Consider the following 18698-nt stretch of genomic DNA (forward strand, 5'->3'; position numbering starts at 1 on the left):
ATATGGGTCAAACCTGGGCAGTTGGGACTAGCTGATTGGCATGAAATGATTGGCCTGTTTCCGTGCTGTATTGCTCTATGGCTCTCTGTCACATGGACTGCAGTGATTCAAGAAGATGGCTCACCACCACCTTCTCAAAGACAACAAGGAATGGCCAATAAATACCAACCCTGCCACTGACAGCCACATCGAATGACTGAATTAAGACAAAACACTCCACACTCACTTTTATTCCAAGAATCAGGAACCAACAATTGCAACCAAGTGCAGTAGCAAGGAGGCGGTTTGGGTGTAAGCTGAATATAGGGGCACCAAACACCCGAAGAAGAACAGCAGGAACATTAACCCAAGCATTGTCTATCAATCTGGAGTTGCAGGAACTGCAGGAATCAACAAGCAGGAAACATCATATTAAGTCTGCTGGGTTCTTGCCATTAGCTCCAATGTTCTGCCATAAGGCAGACCATCAGCACTGAACTAACTGACCAGCAGCAGGTCCCTTAGGCAGTGGCCCAGTAATGATCAGAGTAATGAACCTTGTTTTGCTCTGCTGAATGCTGATTAATTTGGACAAGTTGTTTTAAACAGTTATGTTAAATAAATTCGAACATGCACCATGGGCTGATTTTGCTACATTTTTCTGGTTCTATACTGGCAAGATTATAAACATAAAATGCAACCCAGTGTGCACACAGGAGCTGAGGTTTTGGGTGAAATTTTAACCCTGTCGGCTACATATTGCCCACTGCAGGCTGCCTCTGAGACCAGGGCTAGCTGCCTCTTATCAATAAAATGTTGTACACTTCCTGTTTAATATATATAGGTGCGTTGATCTGTACTACACCCACCTGATGCTTCAAACATCCTGTCACACTCAATGTCTAACTTACCTGTTGCAGCAGCTCGGGGCTCAGCCAGGGTAATATTTTAACACTGTATTTAGGGAAGTCATGGATCACCCGTAGCCTCTGCCCGTGGCTGATCATACTGAATATACTGCGGAGTCCTGATAAATAAACCTGTCCATCTGACGATATTAGAATGTGACTTGCTTGAACACTCCTGGAAGGAAATAAGGTGGTTGTAAGTACAGCTTGGGCAGAGTAAAATGGACAGTCATTAGTGTGAATGAAGGTGGCACAGTGGTTAGCCCTGCTGCCTCACAGCGCCAGGGACCCAGGTTCGAATCCCGGCTTTGAGCCACTATGTGTGTGTGGTTTGCACGTTCTTCCCGTGTCTGCATGGGTGTTCGCCCGGTGCTCCGGTTTCCTTCCACAGTCCCAAGCTGTGCTGGTTAGGTGAACTGGCCATGCCACATCGCCCCTTAGTGTCCCATGATGTGTAGGTTAGGAGGATTAGCAGGGTAAATACATGAGGCTATGGGGATAAGGGCTGGGTGGGATTGAGGTCAGGGCAGGCTCGATGGGCTGAAAGGCCTCCTTCTGCGCTGCAGGGATTCTATGAGAGAAGACAGTGTGTGAGTGAAGAGCAGCGGCAGTCAGCGGGAATCAGAACAAGCAGGTCTAAAAGAGAAAAAAATGTGTAACATCATAATAAAATGTGTCAACGATTGGTTGGTTTCCCTTTTACTATCTCTAAACTAGGGAATTTGTTCAAACAAGCAGCAAAGAGGAATGTGGTAGTTATAGTCGACAGGATAGTGAGGGGAATAGATACTGTTGTCTGCAATCAGGACCAGGAACTCGGATTGCTGTGCTTCTTGCCTGCTGTCAGGTTAAAGGACATATCCTCATCAACTGGACGGGAACTTGGAGTGGGAGGGGGAGAGGAGGATCCTGTTGTCACGGGCCATGTGGGAACCAATGAATAGGCAGACAGACAGTATGGGAACGATTTCTGCCAGGAGCATTTGAGGAGTTAGGGTTCAAATAAAAATGAACACCATTAAAGGTTATCATCCCTACATTGTTACTTGAGCTGCAAGCCAACTGACATCGGGTAAAACAGATTAAAGAGAATTAAACAAAGAATGGTGTGGGAAGAAGGGCCTTCGTTGGGCACTGGTATCTGTACTCAGGGAAGAGTGAGCTATTGTGTTTGGATGGTCTCCACCAGAATCGGGCTGGGACCAGCATCGTGATTAATCATATAACGAGGCTGGGACAGGGCTTTAAACTAACGGGGTGGGGGGGGGGGGGGGGGTGGTGGGTGGGGAAGTGGTTGCAACGGTGGGGGACGATTTGTGTGAACGGAGATTTCCAAAGAGAAAGGTTGAGGTGTCATGGTGGCACACTGGATAGCACTGCTGCCTCACAGTGCCAGGGACCCAGGTTTGGCCTCAGGTGGCTGCCTGTGTGGAGTTTGCACATTCTCCCTGTGTCTGTGTGGGTTTTCTCCGGGTGCTCCAGTTTCCTCCCACAGTCCAAAGATGTGCAGGTTAGGTAGACTGGCCACGCTAAATTGCCCCTTAGTGTCCTGGGATGTGCAGATTATGGGAATTAGTGGGGTAAATATGTGGGGTTACGGGGTTGGGCCTGGGTGGGATGCTCTGTCGGAGAGTAAGTGCAGACACGATGGGCTGAATTGCCTCCTTCTGCACCGTAGGGATTCTATGATTCTATGAAATGACGAGCAGGAATTATTTAAAGAACAATTCAAAATCTTTAACAAAAATTAATTTCATTGAAAACAAAAACTCAGCAAGAAAGATCGTCCATGGCTCTCACTTGGGAAGTTAAGGATTGTGTTCAATCAAAAGAGGAGGCTTACAATGCAGCAGAAATACAGCAGCCAATCTGAGGATTGGGAGCGCTTTAGACACTAGCAGGGGGGCCACCATAAAGTTGATAAAAGAGAAAACAAAGAATATGACAGTAAACTAGCCAAAGATAGAAAAACAGATTGCAGGAGCTTTATAAATATATAAGGAGGAGTAAACATTAGCCCCTGAGAAGCAGAGACAGGAGAAATTACAAAGCATGAGGAAGTGAGAGAGGCACTGAAGGAATATTGTGTATCTGTCCTCAAAGTAGAGAGACAATTCCAGAAATAGGTGACAACCTAGGGGACTGAAGAGATGAGGAAATTAATATTAGCAGAGAAAAATAACTGCAAAACATAAGGGACTACTATCTGACAAATCACTGGAACCTGATGACTATGGCCTAGGGTTCTAAAAGATAATGAAATTGCTGGTTATTGTGGAGAGGATCTCCAAGAAAATCGCGCTTATTGTTACCAAAACCAAGACAAGGTTAATTAAATTACTATTACTGTTCCTCCCTTCAGTCAATTATATCAACAGTTTTAATTACTAATTTAATTTATTTCCCTCACTATCCTTTCCCTTGACGAAATGGTGTGCTTAGCAAACTGTAGTTCATTAGGTTCCAATGTTAAAATTAAACCCATAGCTAATTAAATTCATTCAAAAAGGGATGGATCGCAACGAATATTCACACTCAAAGCCTACAAGGTAGAAAGGCCAAGAAAGAAGAGGAAAGATTGTACAAATTGTGAGCTCCTTTGAAAAATGCAAAAGCTGTTGGCATTAGTCCATTAGATAACAAAGACACCTATGTCGGACTCCTATTTATCGATTACTGCTCAGCCTTCAACACCATTATTTCTGTGGCCTGGACCTCCGCCTGTGACTGAATCCTGAACTTCCGAACCCACAGACCACAATCATTAATGATAGGCAACAACACCTCCTCCACGATCATTCTCAACACAGGTGCTTCACAAGGCTGTGTCCTCAGCCCCATACCATACTTCCTATGACAGTGGCCAAATTCCCCTGCAACTCGATTTTCACCTTAGCTGATGACACCAACATAGCAGACAATCTGTCCCTCAATGTCAATAAAACGAAGGAGATTATCATCGACTTCAGGAAGCGTAGTGGAGGCCATGCCCCTGTCTACAACTAAGGGGACAAATTAGAAATGGTCAAGAGCTTCATGTTTTTAGGTGTTCAAATAACCAACACACTGTCCTGGTCCCTCCATGCCGACACTGAAAGCCCACCAATGCCTCTACTTTCTTAGAAGACTAATGAAATTTGGCAATGTCAGCCACAACTCCCATCAAGTTTTACAGATGCACCTCAGAAACATTATTTCTGGTTGTATCATAGCTTGATATGGCTCCTGCTCTGTCCAAGACTGCAAGAAACCATAAGCATCATGAACGAAGCCCAGTCCATCACGCAAACCAGCCTCCCATCCATTGACTCTGTCTACACTTCCCACTGCCTCGGAAAAGCAGCCAGAATAATCAAGGACCCCATGCGCCCCGAACATGCTCTCTTCCACCTTCTTCCATTGGGAAAAAGATACATAAGTCTGAGGACATGTACCAACCGACTCAAGAACAGTTTCTTCCCTCCTGCCATTAGACTTTTGAATAGATCTACCTTGCATTAAGTTGATCTTTCTCTACACCCTAGCTATGACTGTAGTACTACATTCTGCACTCTCTCCTTTCCTTATGTATGAACAGTATGCTTTGTATGTACAACATGCAAGAAACAATACCTTTCACTGTATACTCATATATGTGACAATTATAAATCAAATCAGTAAGTCAATGTCCAATCAAGGCTATTTCAGGTGGCTTTGCTTGCCAGAATTCCTGGTCTTTGTCGTAGGCAGCAAAGTATTCTTGTACTCTGGGAATTGGTTCACTCTGTAGGTGAAATTCAAGATTCTGATTTTGAGAGAGATACAGGTCAGAGGCAGGCTGCTAGCCTGGAATCCAGTTTCCTGTTCTGAGACTAAACCACAACTAAACACCAGAGTTCAAAAGCAGTGTAATTAAAAACAGCTCAAGTCTCTGTCGTGTGACAGGGCAGTTTCAGTTGAGCCATTGATCGAATGAAATACTTTAAGGACTGTTGTTAAAAGCCATTGTATTTTTGAGCAGGTAAATGGAATCATGAGGACATTGCTGCAGAAGAGGAATCACAAGTAGCTCTGCCTTTATTCAGGGCTGGCTGGCATATATGTCTTGTCTACAATTTACGTGTTGGCTTGGCTGGAACATTTATACACTGCAAGCAATATCCTAAGAGATTAATGAGTTAGCCCTTGTCCAATGGAATGGTTTAGAATCTTCCAGAACTACCAGCATGTGACTAACTGCAGCCATTTTATCAGCGTAGCAATTGTCCCTTTTTAAAATATAAGAATATGGAAGATAACATTTTTAAAAATTTTTTTCATGCCTTCACAGCACAACACTGATTTTCTAAAATTGCTTACATTTGGGAAAGGTCCTATTAGATTGGAACTTGGCAAATGTTATGCTTTCAAGAAAGCAGAGAGAGAGAGAGAAAACAGTGAACTCCAGCCCAATTAGTCTTATATCAATTGTTGAAAAAATGTTGGTACCTATTATTAAGGAAGTATTAACAATGTACTTAGAAAACTGAGTATGATCAGAACAGGTCAACAGGCTTTTACCGAAGGGAAATCCTGTTTGACAAATTTATTCGAGATTTCTTAACTAGCACGGTAGATAAAGGGGAACCAGTAGATGTAATGTAGTTGGATTCCCAAAATGAATGAGAAGATGCCACACTAAAGGCTAATTGCCAAGATAAGGCTTATGGAGTTGGCAGCAATATTTCAGCATGGATTGAAGATTGGTTCACAGATAGAAATCAGAGAGTAGGTATAAATGGGCTTTTTCAAGTTGGCAGGCAGTAAATATAAGAGTGCTGCAAGGATCAATGCTGAGGCCTTAGCTTCCTACAATCTATTTTAATGATTTCAATGAAGAAACAGAAAGTAATGATTCAAAGTTTGCTGATGCCACCAAGTTGGATGGGAAGGTAAGCTGTGCAAAACATACAGAAAAGCTACAAAGAGAAATATGGACAAGTTTAGTGAATGGGCAACAAGATGACAGATGGAGTAACAATTTGGGGAAGTGTGAAGTTATTCACTTTGGTTGTCAGGATAGAAAAGTAGAAACAAACTTGTAAATGTTGGATGTTCAAAGAGACTTAGATGTGTTCACATAAGGAATGCTGAAAGTTAGCATACAGATGCAGCAAGCAAGTAGAAAGGCAAACAGTATGTTGGCCTTTACTGCAAGGAGATTGTAGTACAGAAATAAAGACGACTTGCTACAACTGAACAGGGTTTTGGTGAGACCACGCTTGGAGTATATCTGTAGGTGTGGTCTCCATATTTAAGGCCAGATATACTTGCATTGATAGTGGTATAACAAAGGTTAGTCCCTGGAGTGACTGTTTTGTCCAGTTTGAGAGGTTGAGTAAAATGAGTTTACATTCTCTGATTTTACGAATGAGAGGCTATCTCATTGAAACCTACAAAATTCTAAAAGGGCTCAAAAGGATAGATGCTGAGAAATTTTCCTCTGGTTGGGATATCTAAAACATGGGGGGGGGGGGGCTTAGCTTCAGGATAAAGGGCTTACCATTTAGGACTGAGAGGAGGAGAAAATACTTTAAAAGATAGTGAATCTTTGGCATTCTCTTTGTCCACTGAGTTGACGATGCTCCATTGTTGAATATATTTAAGGTTGGGATAGACAGGTTTTGGGTCTCTCAGGGAATTAAGGGATATGGGGAATAGGCAGGAAAATGGAGTTGATGCCCAAGATCAACCATAATTATATTAACAGAGCAGTCTCAATCGGTCTACAGCTGCTCCTATATCAGGTGTTTACTCCACTTTCTCGACTGTCCCCCATTAGATCATATTCCCTTGTAGTTCAAAAATCTGGTGAATCAACATAGAACATTACAGTACAGTACAGGCCCTTCAGCCCTCAATGTTGTGCTCAATGTCCAATCCCAAGATCAAGCTATCCCCTCCCTATAATTCAGGAGTGCTCCATGTGCCTATCCAATAACCGCTTGAAAGTTCCTAAAGTGTCCGACTCCACTATCACAGCAGGCAGTCTATTCCACACCATAACCACTCTGAGTGAAGAATCTACCTCGGACATCTGTCCTATATCTCCCACCATGAACTTTATAATTATGCCCCCTAGTAACAGCTACATCCACCTGAGGAAATAGTCTCTGCTATTTCAAGTGGTACTATATTGTGAAGAAGCTACTGAGAAGAACCAGGGTGAAGATGAGGTTTGATAGAGATGTTCAAAATCATGACAGGACTGAATGAAACTGTTCTCGCTTGTAAAATGATCAAGTATGAGGGAGCACAAGATTTAAAAAGTGATTTGCAAAAAAAGCAAACATGATGTGAGAAAAATCTTTTTCACCCAGCAAGTGGTTTGGGTTTCGAATGTACTGCCTGGAAGTGTGGTGGAGGCAGGTTCAATTGAGGTACTAAAGAGGGCATTAGGTGGTTATTTGCATAGAAATAATGTCCAGGGAAATGAGGAAAAGACAAGGGAACAACCAAGTCATAATGTTCTGACTGGAGAGCTGGAGCAGACACAGTGGGCCGAATGGTCGTCTTCTGAGCTGTAACAAATCTGTGAATATAAAGACAGGTTTAAAATGCAAGAATGTCAATGAATGAAGTTTGGCGAATAAGACTGTTGAGCTCAAATAGCTGTGTGAGAATATGAAGTAGTGGCAATAATGGAACATCACTTAACATTGGTGACGACTGGATGCTTAATATTCAAGTATATAAAGCATTCAGGAAAAACATGGAAGGAAAATAAGGAGATGGGCTGACGGTACTGATTAGGGAAGATGCTGCAAAATTAAGATATCCCGGTGTGGGTAGAGACAGAATCTAATGGTTAGAGTTGAGAAGCAAAAAAAAAAGGATAATCAAACTACTTGGACATCATACAGGCCTCCAAATAGTAAACAGAGATAGACAAACAAATTCTTGCAGATGTGCAAGAATTATAAAGTGGCAAATTTTAATCACCCAAGCTATCATTCGGGATTAAGTGAGAGTAAGATAAGGGGGGGAGAGGAATTCCAAAAACGTTTTCAGGAAAATTTCCTTGACCAAGACGTAAACTAGATGTAAATGTCTAATTAATAAAGAACTGTTGCTGGATCTTATGCTGGGGAATGACGTGGGCCAAGTGGACCCAGTGTCTCTGGGGCAGCACTTGGCTAAGAGTGCTTATTGTCTGTATAGTGGTCATCCAGATCCCTTTGTAATCTCCACTTTCTAATTTCTTATTATTTAGGAAATACTCTGCACATCACTTTCTTCTCCAAAAGTGTTCCCCTTACATTTTTCCACATTATATTCCATCTGTGATGTTCTTGCCCACTCACTAAATCTTCCCAAATCCTCACGTATCCGCTTTACATCTTCCTCACAGCACATATTTCTGCCTAGCTTTACGCCATCTGTGAATTTGGAGATATTACATTTGGTCTCCACATCCAAATCATTGATATATGTTGTGAACTGCTGGGGCCCAAGTGCTAATCCTTGCAGTACCCAATGAGGCACAGCCTACCAACATAAGAATGACCCGTTTATTCCTGTTCTCTGTTTTCTGCCTGTTAGTCACTTTTGATTTGATTTGTCACATGTGAAAAGTATTGCTTCTTATGCACAATACAGATAAAGCATATTGTTCACAGATAAAGGAGAGAGTGCAGCATGTAGTGTTACAGTCACAGCTAAGCCGTGGAGAAAGATCAACTTAGTGCAAAGTACGTCCATTCAAAAATCTGATGGCAGCAGGGAAGAAGCTGTTTTTGAGTCAGTTGGTACGAGACCTCAGACACTTGTACCTTTTTCCCCTACGGAAGGGGGTGGGAGAGAGTACGTCTGTGGTGCGTGGGGTCCTTGATTATCCACTAGCTGTTTTTCCAAGGCAGCAGGAAGTGTAGACAGTGTCAATGGATGGGAGGCTGGTTTGAGTGATGGACTGGGCTTTGTTCACAACTCTTTGTGGTCTTGGGCAGAGCAGTAGCCATACCAAGCTGTGATACAACCTGAAAGAATGCTTTCTATGATGCATTTGGAGAAGTTTGGTGAGAGTTGTAGCAAAAATGTCAAATTTCCTTAGTCTCCTGAGAAAGGTGGTGTTGGTGGGCTTTCTTAACTTAGTGTCAGCATGGGGGGACCAGATCAGGTTGTTGATCTGGACACTTAAAAACTTGATTCTCTCAACCATTTCTACTTACTTCTCATTGATGTAGACATAAACATGTCTTCCACTACACTTCCTGAAGTCGATGACATTGAGGGAGAGATTATGGTCAGTTGCACCAAATTCTCTATCTCTTTCCTGTAACTCCATCTCATCATTGTTTGGGATCGGGCCCATTATGGTGGTGTCGTCAGCAAACTTGAAGATAGAGTTGGAGCCACAACAGTATGTTGTCTCCAATGATATGCGCTTTTATTTTGCTAATTACCCTCCAGACCAGGACTTTACCAAAAGCCTTTCAGACCCTCAATTCTCCTTAGTCAATTTTCTTCGTAACATCCTCAGCAAACTCCAACAAGTTTGTCAAACATGATTTCCCATTTGTAACTCCATGCTGATTGGGCATGTGTCCATTTATCACATCCTTTATAATAGATTCCAGCATTTTTCCCTACCTCTGATGTAAAACTGACAGGTCTATTCCCTATTGTCTCTCTCTCTCCCGTCTTAAACAGTGCGGTGACATTTGCTGCCTTTCTACCATCATTCCAGAATCTGTAGAATTTTGGAAGATGATCATCAATGCATCCACTGTCTGTATAGTAACTTCTTTCTACACTCTGGGATGCATAATATCAGGTCCTGGGGACTTGTCAACTTTCAGTCCCATTCATTTTTCCAATACAACCTTCTTACTTATACTAATTTCCTTCAACTCCGTATTCTCCCTCGTCCCTTGGATCTCTACATCTGGGAAATTTCCTGTATCATCCTTAGTGAAAACAGACACAAAATAATCATTTACCTTCTCTACCACTTCTTCATTTCCCTGTTAAGAACTTTCTTGACTCTGCATACAATGGATCCATATTTACCTTGGCCAAACACTTCCTCCTTACGCACTGATAGAAGCTTTGTTTGTTTGTATTTTTTTTCCTAGCTTGCATTTCATATTCTGTTTTACCTTTCTTCATCAGTTTCTTGGACTTCCATTGCTGTATTCTAAAAACCTTTCAATCCTCAGGTTTACGACTATTTCTGGCAACCTTTTCATTTAATCTTACACAATCCTTAACTTCCCTTTGTCCGCCATGATCGACTGGCCTTCTGGGGGTTTTGCACCATGAAAGAATGTATAGGTGCTGTATGCTATGTAATAGTTCTTTGAAAACTATCCAGCGCTTTTGCACTGTCACATCTTTTAATGTATGTTCCCAATCCACCTCAGCCAGTTTGCCCCTCATGCTTTCATAATTTCCTTTTTTCCAACTTTAACACGAAAGCACATTATAAATAATGCAATACTTTTCAATGTAGTTGCTGTTGTAATGTACAAAACATAGTAGCCAACTTGTGCTCTGTAAGATTCTATGAACAGCAATATGATGAGCAGATAATTTTCTTATTCACTGAAGAATAAATATTAGCTAGGACATGCAAGATATACAATCTCTCAATTTAACTATTCTCTTCGTAGCAGCAAATCAATGTAGTCCAATTAATGGGGGGAAATAAGGAAGTGTAATTCCAGTTAGCATACAGTTCCACAAGACAGGAGCGTAGCAGTCAAATCCAGACACTCAGAAATATCAGACTCACTCTCCAAGTGGCAGCCTCACGAATGCAGTGCATCAACTGGAACTGGATTAAAGAGTGTTCTGGAAGTGGAAGGAGGGGGGGTGGTTTGGGGAGGTTGGAATGACCTTTAAGCTTCAACTGGGTGTAACCATGCAGAACGTACTTAGCAAGCTCATTAGCTTTGTGTCACTTCATCCTTGTGTTCTTCAAGTCTGTGCAAAACAATAACTTGCTACCTCTCTGAACTCCTTTACACTACGAACAGCCAAATGGTGTGGTGCTAGATATATCAGCAAAGCAATAGTCTTGTGTAGAAATTAGGCTGAGAAGTTATAATGGGCGCCTGACCTCAGATGAGCAGTAGGACGTTTAAAGGCAGTCTTGCTTTTCACAGCTATTTCCAACACACTTCACAGGGTCTTAATAGCTTCTAGCAATTCTCCCACCTGCTGCTAAAAATACCTGTGCCGAAAATGTCGGTGAAAGACTAGCAGCAATAGTTGCTGTTCTAACTCCGCTGGGGAATGAGGCAGCTGAACATCAAATGTCACGGATTCCCACCAAGGTGTCGATGCTGCCTTCTACTGCAATGATGTGGAGATGCCGGAGTTGGACTGGGCTAAACACAGTAAGAAGTCTCACACCACCAGGTTAAAGTCTAACAGGATTATTTGGCAGGACTAGCTTTCGAAGTCTCAAGCTCCTTCATCAGGTGAGTGAGGATTTGTGTTCACAAACGGGGCATATAAAGACACAAACTCAATTTACAAGATAATCGTTGGAATGCGAGTCTTAAGATGAAGTGTGAAGAAGGAGCATGAGACTCCGAACGCTAGCGCTGCCAAGTAAACCTGCTGAACTTTAACCTGGTGTTGTGAGACTTCTTACTGTTCTATTGCAACCTCAGAGCATTGCATACAGCTGCCAGTGAAGCAGACTGCAGTCTGCTTTGGCAGTGCAGTGATTATGTGATTGGGCTGTATTACTCCTGATCACTAGTTGCTGAAAGAAAGATCCAAAGTCAGTCTTTACTGGGATTGATTTATTTACGGAGTGACAAATTACATGGATGTATCTCCTGACTCCATTCAACTCAGTATGTGTATATTTAAATGTTCTCATTGAATCATTGCCCTACATCTACATCTTAGCTTCAATTGAGACCCACCCACCCAGAACCCCCCCACCACACACACACACACCCCCACCCAGATCCCCCCCACCACACACACCCCCACCCAGACGCCCCCCCCCCACCAGACACCCTCCCCCCCACACACACACACACACCCAAACCCCACCACCCCCCCCACACACACACCCAGAACCACACATGCCATCCTGACCCTTTCCCTGACATGTGTCTCCAGCCCTACATTACCTGGTCACTTTTTGTCCTTTGATACAGCAAAGCAAGAAGTAATTAAGTTGTACAAATGACTACATGGAACAGCCACCATCACATTAGCAGAAGCAACTTACGATAAGCAATAAATCCAACCTTATTAAAGTCAACCACAGCCCAAGAACAAATTAATTAAACTATGCAACCTGCAACTGCTCAAGTTTCGGATTTGAAAACTCTGCCAACAAGCCTGTTGGCACAATATTCTGACCCGTTACATCCTTTATGTAAGCTTGTTGATCGAGAGCAATTAACCAAGTCAAGAAACAGTTTGGTCAACCTAGGCATATTTGGCTTGGCACCAGGACAAATTCTGAGAACCTGCTGCATTATTGTAAGCAGTCCACTCGTGTGCTGTGTGTGCGTTTGCAGTTAAAAGCCCCACCAAGAGATGAGAAATGGAGAAAGAAAACAAAGACTTGGGAGGTCCATCACTGTCAGTGGGTGGGATATCATATACACGTTATACTAATTGACAGTATAGTTTGAATACTTACTGTAGTTTGGAAACATGTGAAAATCTACGTCAGATCCCTGTGATTATAGCCTGAAGACAAAGGTCCGCGGTAATGTTTTGTTGTGGTCTGTGCCAGACTTGGAGGTTCCCCTAGCTAGGGAGGTATAGCATTCCACTACCTCCCAATAGAGGGGGAACACGATACGCACTGGGTTAATTTGTTATGGGAATTGAATCATTGCCATTGTGCGATTTCCCATTCCTCCAGCACGCCCGAGCCAACAGGCTCAATGTGCAGGTCAGATAACACAATAACAACTTGTGCTTGTAGTAATACAACACCTTGTAATACAGAAGCAAGTCCCAAAGTGCTTTACACCACAATCTGGACACATTGTGAACCAAAAGACCTGGGGATGGTGGGTGAAAGAAAAGTTGAGAGTCAAGTTTAGCAAGCGTTTGAAAAGAATTAGGATGAAGAGATATTGGTAGAGAATTCTGGAAGTAGATCGGAGTTGCTGGGTCCTAAGCCACTGAAGTTAGAGGGCACACAAAACAGTCAACACTCAGAAGCCTGAAGGTTGGCAGCTGGGATAATAGGAGGGGCAGGGTGCTGGGTGATGTGGAACAACACAAGAATTAGTCAATTAAGGATCACAAGACATAAAAATAAACAGCACCTTAAGTAGACAAGACCATTAAATGCTATGGAACACTGGAAAGTGTGAAAGGGAGGGAGTTTAAGAGTCGAGATGTAATAGGGAATCTATGTAAATTCTTGGTAAGATCACAGAGTGTGTAGCCTTGGGCTTCATACAAGAGGAAAGATGTCTGCAATAGAAAGGGCACAATGCAGATTGTCCTTCCTGATGTACAGATATATAATAAAAGGAAAACTGGGGCTCTATTGATTAGAACAGGTAACATTATTCATGGAGATGTTTAAAATTATGAAGGTATGAATAGAATTGACAGAAACAGTTTCCAACGTAGGCACATCTTTTTTGTGATCTGAGCTAACAGTACAGTACCTGTGTACATATCCCATTCTATGAATATAAACCAAGGCCTTTAGCACCCCCTGCAGGATGTATGCGATTGTTGGCTCATTTAGTCCGTCTGTGAAATGAGTGTTCATCAGATCTTTAGCAGAACCTGGCAATTAGACCACACCAAATAATTAAAAGCTATTCAAATTGAAATGATAAACTGAGACAGGGATAGAAATCTGTCATTGCTGCTCATCCCAAACTAGCGTCTTGATTCAGCATCCAATAATTTAAATTTATACAAATATCCTCACTTTTGCCATGCAGTTTACCTTCACAGAATCAGTAAGAATTTTAAAAAGTTTTCTTCCTGGCAAGTTACTTTGATATAATGGCCCTCATGTTTTAAAAAAAAACTTGGTGGAAAATACTTCTATTGCATTTCTAACAACCAGTCCTATCAAACACTCCCAGGACAGGTACAGCATGGGTTTAGATACAGAGTAAAACTCCCTCTACACTGTCCCCATCAAACACTCCCAGGACAGGTACAGCATGGGGTTAGATACAGAGTAAAGCTCCCTCTACACTGTCCCCCATCAAACACTCCCAGGACAGGTACAGTACAGGGTTAGACATTCAATTTCCTGGTGAATTAGAAGAAATTTTGTACAATGAGTTAGAACAGGATTGAAACTGCCCAAAATCATTTAATATATGATCCTTAAAGCCAGTAGAACAGAGGTATCTTTCATTCTATCATTGAGCCAAGGTTTTCACCAGAATCCAGGTCCAGAAGTTCACGACCGATGTCCTGGCGTTTGAACAGTGTTTAGACTTCAAGCCGTTCAGTATGATAATTCTATGCCTTGTATTGTGTCATAATGATGGCATATTTTTCATCTTTAGATTGAAGTCTGGGGCTGCAATGATACAATATTAATGCCCTCGGTCTTTTTTCTGACTTCAGGAATAGTGGGGGAAAGAGGAGTCAATAACGTGAAAAATGGAAACATTTTCAAAGTTGTCCTTTGAAAGAGAGAAGAACAACTTCAACTTGGCTTTGATACACAGTGCTGACCACAGTATTAGACACATCAAACTTACCGTAGGCCATGAATGGAGTCACGACCCACACCTCATTGTTGGCTATCAAGGTGGCTTTGTATGGCAATATATTAGGGTGATGAAACAGCTTCGATACGTGGAGTTCACTCTAGTGAAATAAACTCACTGTTAGGTCTCATATCAAACCTCATGGTTCAGTTGCTAAAGAGTAAACAGAGAAAGAGCTAACCAGCAAATGAAGAATCTCTACACAGCTTGCACAACTGTAACCAGCCAGATTCACTAATTCACAGCACAATACCATTATTCTCAATGTTGGTCCTTAACATAGATTGACTCATTAAACATTCCCTCAATCAGCAAAAGTTGGCTCATATTAGATTCACAACACGACAGACCACACATACACCCTTCCAAATATACCATAATTTCCTAATCTCTACTCTGGCTAAGACATGTCAGCAGAATAGTGGACAAAGTGTTGAGGTTCTAGACTCCAAACAAAATCTCCTGCAGGTTTATGGCATCAGCAAATGTTGTAAGGTGCGAATTCATGCAGTGATGCTAGATCACTGCTAGGTGGTGAGTTTTCAGTACGCTTTCCCCAAACAAGTCACTGGGAAAATGTAGAATCCATTACTCAGGAGGTTATAGCAGGTAACTTAAATCATGGTTTTGAGAAAGGGAAGTCGTGTTTACCTGATTTATTACTGAGGAAGTAACAAGCAAGGTCAATAAAGAGGAACCTGCGGATGTGGTGTACTTTGTGGTGATACTGTGTTATTGATATATTTTATGTTTCTGTAGTATGTTTAAAGTTTGGTGCTATTTTAGTCAAAGCAGTCAGTACATCTGGAAAGCAGGAATATTACTCATTTTAACCCTGTAGTGTTTACTTAGAATCAAGCTAATTGCATTTTGTTTATAAATGAGAAAGGACCTGTGTTTTTTTTGATTAAAATAACGGAAGATGATGGGTCACATAGTGATGCGATACCAGAAGTGGGAGATCTAAGTTTATAGCAGAGAAAAACAGCTTTGTGTTCAGCTGCTGGAGGGGGCTGTTAAAAGATAGGCACCTACAAGTTGCTTTTCTCTCTCCCTCTCTCTTCAAAGTCTCCCTCTGCAAAAATTCATGACTATTTTCCAAATTAGGGCAAGTATATCTGTGATTGTTAACTATATTTAGTGTGTTTTAAGGTTATAAAAAAATTAATTGGAACTGAAGTAGTGATGTCAGATATTAGAATTGCTTCTCTTCATTTTAAGCATTATTCACCTATTGAATGTTAAACTACTTCATTGTGTTAGAGTTATAAGTAAACTGTGTTATGAATAAAGCTGGTTTTGATAAAAGAACCCTAATTTGTCAGTAGAATCACAGCTGGAGTGAAGCATCCTACCTTCACATTTATGCCAAAATAAACAAACTGTTAGGATCTAATCTGGCTTCATAATATACCTTGAGGTTCAGGTCCAGCACCAGGACAACTTGGATCTCCAGAAGGCACTTGATAAGGTGTAGCCACATCAACAATAAGATTAAATGGTATGGGGGTAACATATTAGCATGGTTAAAGGAATGGTTAGCTAACTGGAAGCAGAGTAGGTATAAACAGGTCTTTTTTAGGTTGAAACAAGTGGAGTGCCAAAGGGATCAGTGCTGGGGCTGAAGTTATTTAACAATCTATATCAATGGCTTGCTTGGATGAAGGGATTGAATGTACAGTGGCTAAATTTGTCAATGGCACCAAGATAGGTAGGAAAATAAATCGTCAAGAAGAGAGACTGCAAGGGTATATAGATAGGCTAAGTGAGTGAGCAAAAATGTAGCAGATGGAGTATAATAATGGAAAAATGTGAACTTGTCCAGTTTGGCAAGAAGAATGGAAAAGTAGTACACTAATTTGATTGGAGTGAGATTGCAAGTCCTAATAGTACAGAGGGATCTGGATGCCCCAAATACAAATAGTTAGTATGTAGTTACTGCAAGTAATTATGAAAGCAAACAGAATGTTGGTATTTATAGAGATCTATAAAATAATGAGGAGCATAGATCAGCTACATAGTCAGTATCTTTTCCCAAAAGTAGGGGAGTCTAAAACTTGAGGGCATAGGTTTAAGACGAGAGGGAAGAGATACAAAAATGTCCAGAGGGGCCATTTTTTCACACAGAGGGTGCTGAGTGTCTGGAATAAGCTGTCACAGGTAGTAGTAGAGAGGGGTACAATTTTGTCTTTTAAAAAGAATTTAGATAGTTACATGGGTTTGATGGATATAGAGGGATATAGGCCAAATGTGGGCAATTGGGATTAGCTTAGAGGTTTTTAAAGAAAAAGGGTGGCATGGACAAGTTGGGCCGAAGGGCCTGTTTCTATGCTTGTAAACCTCTATGACTCTATTGCAAGAGGAATGGAATATAAAAGCAAGGAAGTTTTACTTGTTTTATAGTTTTGGTCTCTTTATTTGAGAAAATATATAAATTTCATTAGTAGCAGTTCAGCGCAGGTCACTCAACTCATTCTTGGGGGTGAGGGCTTTATCTTATGAAAAAAGGCTGAAGAGGTTGGGTCTATATCTGAGGGCAGCAGTGGAGGGTTCTTTTTCTGATTAGAGGTCTGTGACTAGTGGTGTTCCGCAGGGCCCTGTACTGGGACCTTTGCTATGTGTGATATATATAAAATGATTTTCAAGATGATGTAGCTGCTGCGATTAGTAAGTTTGCGGACGACACAAAGATTGCTGGAGTTGCGGATAGCGATGAACATTGTCAGAGAACACAGCAGGACATAGATAGGCTGGAAAATTGGGCAGAGAAATGGCAAATGGAATTTAATCCAGATAAATGTGAAGTGATGCATTTTGGTAAATCTAATGCAGGGGGGAGCTATACAATAAATGGAGTATAGACACACAGAGGAATCTGGGTGTGCAAGTCCACAAATCCTTAAAGGTGGCAGCACAGGTGGAAAAGGTGGTGAAGAAGGCATATGGCATGCTTGCCTTTATTGGATGGGGCATAAAGTATAAAAGTTGGATTATGATGTTGCAGTTATATAGAATGTTGGTTAGGCCACATTTGGAATGCTGCATCCAGTTCTGGTCACCACATTACCAGAAGGACGTGGAGACTTTGGAGGGAGTGCAGAAAAGGTTTACCAGGATGATAACTGGTATTAGCTATGAGGTGAGATTGAGTAAACTGAGGTTCTCCCTGGAAAGACGGAGGTTGAGGGGCGATCTAATAGGAGTTTATAAAATTATGAAGGGCATAGATAGGGTGAACAGTTGGAAGCTTTTTCCCAGGTCAGAAATGACAAACACAAGGTGGTCACAAATTCAAGGTAACAAGGTGAGGGGGGGTGGGGGGGGGGGGCAAGGTTCAATACAGGTATGCGGGATGGGGGCCTGAAATGCACTGCCAGGCAAGACACGGTAGGATCATTTAAGACATATCTAGATAGCCACATGAACAGACAGGGAATACAGGGATACAAACGGATGGTCTAGTTAGGAACACATGATCGGTGCAGGCTTAGAGGGCAGAAGGACCTGTTCCTGTACTGTATTGTTCTTTGCATCCATTGGATTTTAGGAGTGAGGTGATTTTATTGAAACATGTAAGATCCTGAGGGAACATGACAAGGTATTGGTTTCCTTATTTAAGGAAAGAAGTAAATGCATTGAAGCAGTTCAGAGAAGGTTTACTAGGCTAGCATCTGGAATGGGTGGGCTGTCCAAAGAGGAAAGGTTAGACAGACCAGGCTTGTATTTGCTGGCGTTTAGCAGAGTAAGAGGCAACTTGATTGAAACATACAAAGATTTTGAGGGTTCCTGACAGGGTGGATGTGAGAGAACCTAGAACTAGAGGGGTTCGCTATTTAAAATGGAGATAAAGCAAAATCTTTTCACTGTGAGCTGGACCTGTCACCAGACAGGACCTGTTTGGAGACAAATATATATCTCTTTAACCTGTCCACTCACATTGTCTGTACCTTTAAGACTTGATTACCTATAAGTACTTGCATTCCAACCATTATTTTGTAAATTGAGTTTGTATCTTTATATGTCCTGTTTGTGACCAGAACTCCCACTCACCTGACGAAGGAGCAGCGCTCCAAAAGCTAGTGGCTTTTGCTAACAAAAGCCTGTTGGACTTTAA

General features: G+C 41.8%; 1 protein-coding gene across 4 annotated transcripts in view; it reads right to left on the reverse strand.

Moving 5' to 3' along the window:
- The window catches only part of strada (STE20 related adaptor alpha), an 88276-nt gene that overhangs the window by 13298 nt on the left and 56280 nt on the right, over positions 1-18698 (reverse strand). For all 4 annotated transcript variants that reach the window (XM_080213591.1, XM_080213594.1, XM_080213593.1 and 1 more), the window contains 3 exons: positions 14576-14684; positions 13511-13634; positions 891-1062 (listed from right to left, as the gene is read on the reverse strand). In XM_080213591.1, the coding sequence (XP_080069717.1) occupies positions 891-1062; positions 13511-13634; positions 14576-14684 (405 nt within the window). The remainder of the gene's footprint in view (positions 1-890; positions 1063-13510; positions 13635-14575; positions 14685-18698) is intronic.

The sequence above is a fragment of the Carcharhinus amblyrhynchos genome, chromosome 27 (genome assembly GCF_965287045.1).
Source record: "Carcharhinus amblyrhynchos chromosome 27, sCarAmb.v2.hapA, whole genome shotgun sequence".
NCBI lineage: Eukaryota > Metazoa > Chordata > Chondrichthyes > Carcharhiniformes > Carcharhinidae > Carcharhinus > Carcharhinus amblyrhynchos.